A 5,000-nucleotide genomic window follows, 5' to 3' on the forward strand; every position below is an offset into this window, starting at 1 on the left:
AGAGTATTGGGTTTGCTCACCGGCCCGCTTTGGTGATGATCATTTCCGTGGTGACGTCATGAAACTTCCTCCACAGCTCGCGCTCATGTAGGTTAACTCTGATGCCCTCCATGCCCTGCACGCGCACGTGCGTGATAATACAATATAATACAATACAATACAGTATAATATAATACAATATAATATGCTTTACTGTTTCGAAATAATAATAATAATAATAATAATAATAATAATAATAATAACAATAATTCGTTTATTTATTGCGGATTATATTATTTTCTCTTAATTTTCTCACTTGAGGAATCTTCATGCAGCTCAGTCTGTTCGTTCTATTCCCCCTCATTATATTTGAAAAATTATAAAACATTATATCTTACTGTATTAAATTTATTTATTTATTAAACTGAACTGATGAAGTAAATAAATGTGTAGAAACGATAAATAAATACTTTAAAATGACATTTTTACTCAACAAATCTGTGATCATAATAATTAGGTGAAATAATAAGCTCCATTTTAATAAACTCACACGTTTGCTTTCTTTCTTTCTTCCTGAAATCTTTGTGCTATCATTTATTAATCAGCTCAAATAAACAGTGAGTTAGAGATCGCCTGTCTTTTTCTAATATTTTTTTTTCTAAAAAGTGGTATGGATTTCGGGAATTCGGCTTCAGTAAATCTCTTTATCATTTATTCATCCAAGCCGAAAACTGAAATAATTCTTTGCGTGAAAAAAAATGCGTCACGAAAATCTTGTAATTCTTTATAAACTATACGGCGCACTAACGGAATTATTCATTTAGAAAAAATATTATTGTCATTAAATATTACTATAATTTTTGCTCACTGGGAATTAACTAAACTTCAGACTTTAGTAAACTTTATTCCTGAGAAGGTGCGCGTGCTGCAGCTGTAACAAGTGTGTAAACTCTAGGAGATCTGAACATGTAGCCTAAATAATTATTTTTAATGTATAAACACTGAAGGTACAGAATTAATTGCACCACTGGAGGGGAAAAGAAAGACAGAATGACAAACTTGTCCGCTGCTTTGGTTCTCTAAGGAACCCGTGAGTTCATGCATGGTGTTGGAGAGAAGCAGAAAGGTTCTCTCGAGTTCCTCACTTCTTCACGACGGTTTAGGACAGAAGACGTGTTTTTGCCTGGTTTGTGGTATTGCTTTTGTTTGTTTAATATTCTTGAAATCCACACTCACCTTTTCTCTCTCCATGGCATGTCCGGTTTATCTCTGCTCTTCGCGCGTGAGGAAATTCCACAATAATATAAAAAAGAATTAATTTCCTGAATAATTATAATCTCTACAAAGATTATAAACTAACACTAGTGCACTATACTGAAATATCTGCCGTTTATTGCTCTTCCTAGCCACTCGTCCTTTTTATATCAGCACTCATCCCTTCTTTTGGCCCCGCCCCCTGTTCTTGCACGCGCGCTGCTCAGTGCTCCCGGGCTCGTGCGCTCTTCTCCCTGAGTATTGAAAGCAGTCTAAAACCAACAGCTGTGAATAACCTGTCCACTTACCCGTGTCCTTCTGTCCACCTCTCTTCTGTTTTACCTGCCCACCTGTCTTCCTGCACACCTGTCTGTCTGTCTGCACCGATCAGGTGATTAAATTGATGCGTGCGGGATTCGTGCACAAGCGCAGTGAAAGGTTTTAGGAAGGTCGCTGAGGGGGTAAGTGAGGGGGGTAACTAGGTGAGAGCCCGTGCTTCATCTGTCTGTCTCTTTCTAAATACACGTCTCATCATGTCGGATATTTATGAAATATTATATATTTTAAATATTATAAATATGCATTAAAAACATCTCTTTTTCTCTGTATCTGTCTAACGGTCTGTCACTCACTCACACACACACACACACACACACTCTTACTTGAAAGCAGGCGTCTATAAATAGTGAAGTGGGTGATACGGTTTAAATCCCAGAACCCACGTGCCGAGATAAGGCCCCGGCAGAGCTCGGGCCTGACAGTAACGGAATGTAACAGATCAGCTAAAAATATGCAAATAAAATTCATCAGATTATTTCTTATTTCTCATCATTCATGACCTTAATATTACAGGAGCGTGTTGTGCATCCCAGGTAATTATTACTAAGTAAATCTTGCACGCGCACACACACTCGGGTGAGTTAAATGAAAACATTCCAATTAATTCAAACCTTTCCTCTGTCTCTGGTATTAAAACATCATTCATGTCTGCTGCCTCTCTGTTGATAGACCATTACACACAATAATTATACACAATAATTACAATTTTATTACTTGCATATATAAGCAACGGATTCTTAGTCTTAATTATTTTGTCCTTTGTACCTGAGAACTCTGATATTTTGTCGCCCTCTTGTGGCAGAACTGCGAATTTACTCCTCTGAAGAAGCCCTCTGCCCTCACCATCATTGAAAATGGAGCAGATAACTGGGTGTATTGGGTGGGGGTTTATCCCTAGAATTCCATACACACACACACACACTGCAGGAGTCACAAAGAATTTGAGATGATTTATTGTTGTACTGCATTCAGATAAAGTCACATGCTGACATCTGATTGGTGGAGGAAGGAGCATGACTAACTGAAGCTCCGCCCACAGCGTTAAAACAAGAGTGTGTGGAAGGAAGGAAGACATCTACGTTCACAACTGGAGAACGAAGCATGCAAGTGTGTGTGTGTGTGTGTGTGTGTGTGTGTAATCAGCAATTTAAAAGGCACTTGATATGCTTTGGTGCAGTATGTAAACATAAAACACATAAAACAAAAAACATTCATACGAAACCTGCAGACCCTGCACTCGTCTCTCTTGTGCACACTTAAAAAAAAACAAAAAACCCTGAATCTTCAGTAGCCACAACGAGAGAGGGGGAAAAAACAAACAAGCTGCCATTACATTTAAGAAGAAGGAGACGCTTGAATGCTTTACTTCTGCACTACCGATGCTCACGAGTCCCGAGTCCACGAGTTCTGATCCAGTTCTTCAGAGATGGACGCTGCACTCGAATATTCGAGCTGTGATCGCTCAAGTAAAGACATTAGCAACACAAAAATCCACACAACAGTAGTAGTTTGTGTCTATACTAGAATCTGGGTTGTGGTATAACTCCGCCCACTGGGGGCTCCACCTCCTAAAGAGTGCAAAACAGGAAATCATGCTGATGATACTTTTTTTTTTCTTTTTTTTTCTTAGGAAAAATGTTTATAGATGTGGACAGGTAAAGACATCTGTGTGGGAAAGACTGGAACTATGTACAGGAAGTGAAGAAGGTCCTGATGAATAGCACGTCTGTAACGTCCGTCATTTTTACCGAACAGACAGCACAGGTATGAATACGCAATACTGTCGAATACTGTGTTCTATTCAGAATGATGCTGCCTAGCGAGGGAGCGTTTTCAGGCAGCGTTAGATATTTGTACGGTTGATATTTTGGAGCAAAGCCAGAGTTGTGTTTACCAGAGGAAAAAAATAAAACACTGTAAGCTATTTAATAAAGCCGGACACGTCTACTCGAGAGGATGAGGGACACGTTTACAATCATATGAGAGTGTGATGGACATTTATCATGTCTTAGGCTAATATATTGGTTTAATATTTAAATATTGATAAGGAAGTGTATGTATGAGTGTGTGTGTGTGTGTGTGCGTGTGTGTTATAAAGGTACGTGGCTGAACAGGTAGGACACCGACTCTCCATTGTGGGTTCGTCTGATGGCTTCAGCCAAAATCATGGAGATGTCAATCACCTGTATGAGGGGGCGGAGCAAACACACACACACACATCACACCATTAATAAGGCATTACAACACAGCTGTACAACACGGTCATTTCTGATTGGCTGGCAGGAGTGGGTTATTTGAATATAATGGAGTATTTCTGGTCCTAGGGTTAGCTGGAAATGTTCATTTCTATATTGTTTAATCAAACGGAAATAAGGAAAAAATGGAAACGAAACAAATACAAGGTTGTGATAGGATTAATACGATAAAATTGGACAAGTAATGCTTCTATTTTATCAAATTTAACTTGAACATCAACAATTTTAAAAAACACACATGAACGAAAATCACTGATTGGTTCCTAGGTGGTGCTGAGCGTCCAATCAGAACTGAAGAGATACGCGGTGACACAGAAAGTGTGAGACACAGAGAAAGTGAGACCGTCAGTCAGAGAGTCGGTCAGAGAGTGAGACACAGTGGGAGTGAGAAAGTCAGAGAGAGTCAGTCAGAGAGTGAGACACACAGAGGGTGAGGCAGAGAGTAAGACAGTCAGAGTGAGACAGAGAGCGAGTCAGTCAGAGAGTGAGAAACAGAGTGAGACACATGGAGAGTGAGACAGTCAGAGAGTGAGGAAGCACACACACACACCTCTTATTTCCACCAGCTGGAGAGAAGCATGGTGGTGATGTCAGGTTAAATCACAGAACTGTGAGAATATTCATGTGTATAATATTAATGATGGTTAATGAAGCTGTCAGGAAATCCGGTCTTCTTCAGTTTAAAAGGTTAAGGCTGTTTTGTGAGCAGGTGTGATTTTACCCCACCCCCCACCCCCCCATGGGAACGTCGAGTTCAGGGCTTTATCTCCGTGCGGTCCGCTGGTATCTCTACCCTCACCGTCTTCCCACGCTGTTCGTTCCAAAAGCCGGTGCGTCTCAGCCAAAACACCGAAGCTTCTCAGGAGCGCCGGTAAACAAGCCCGGGGCGAGACTTTAACCCTTTTGGCGTGGATTTCCTCATGACCTGTGACTCAGAAGCTACTGAGAACAACTACAAGCGAGCTTTGCTGTGACGACCTGGCTAAAAATGTCCGATCTAAACACTGTAATATTCTCGCAGGTCCGAGTGGTCATTTCAGCTACCTGGATCTTGTCACACTGTTTGATCTTGTCCTCTTGGGGAATAGTGTTGGTCACTACCACAGCCTCGAAGCTGGCATTGTTGATGCGAGAGATGGCAGGTCCAGAGAAGATCCCGTGGGTCAGAATGGC

The 5,000-nt window shown here is 40.7% G+C and overlaps 2 protein-coding genes across 4 annotated transcripts in view; both read right to left on the reverse strand.

Moving 5' to 3' along the window:
• Positions 1-2,478, reverse strand: part of tbx5b (T-box transcription factor 5b) — a 7,657-nt gene extending 5,179 nt beyond the window's left edge. Inside the window, exons 1-3 of one of the 2 annotated variants that reach the window (XM_058383657.1) lie at positions 2,338-2,478; positions 1,216-2,231; positions 21-115 (exon numbers count right to left, since the gene is read on the reverse strand). In XM_058383657.1, coding sequence (XP_058239640.1) covers positions 21-115; positions 1,216-1,230 — 110 coding nt within the window. In that variant the 5' untranslated portion in view covers positions 1,231-2,231; positions 2,338-2,478. Of the gene's footprint in view, positions 1-20; positions 116-1,215 lie in introns of both variants that reach the window. The other variant, XM_058383656.1, reaches the window with a different exon arrangement.
• Positions 2,479-2,509: 31 nt separating this feature from the next.
• Positions 2,510-5,000, reverse strand: part of prps1a (phosphoribosyl pyrophosphate synthetase 1A) — a 10,483-nt gene continuing 7,992 nt past the window's right edge. For both annotated transcript variants that reach the window (XM_058383660.1, XM_058383659.1), the window contains exons 6-7: positions 4,872-5,000; positions 2,510-3,755 (exon numbers count right to left, since the gene is read on the reverse strand). The exon at positions 4,872-5,000 is cut by the window's right edge and continues 31 nt beyond it. In XM_058383660.1, coding sequence (XP_058239643.1) covers positions 3,663-3,755; positions 4,872-5,000 — 222 coding nt within the window. In that variant the 3' untranslated portion in view covers positions 2,510-3,662. The remainder of the gene's footprint in view (positions 3,756-4,871) is intronic.

This window comes from Hemibagrus wyckioides, linkage group LG28 (assembly GCF_019097595.1).
Source record: "Hemibagrus wyckioides isolate EC202008001 linkage group LG28, SWU_Hwy_1.0, whole genome shotgun sequence".
NCBI lineage: Eukaryota > Metazoa > Chordata > Actinopteri > Siluriformes > Bagridae > Hemibagrus > Hemibagrus wyckioides.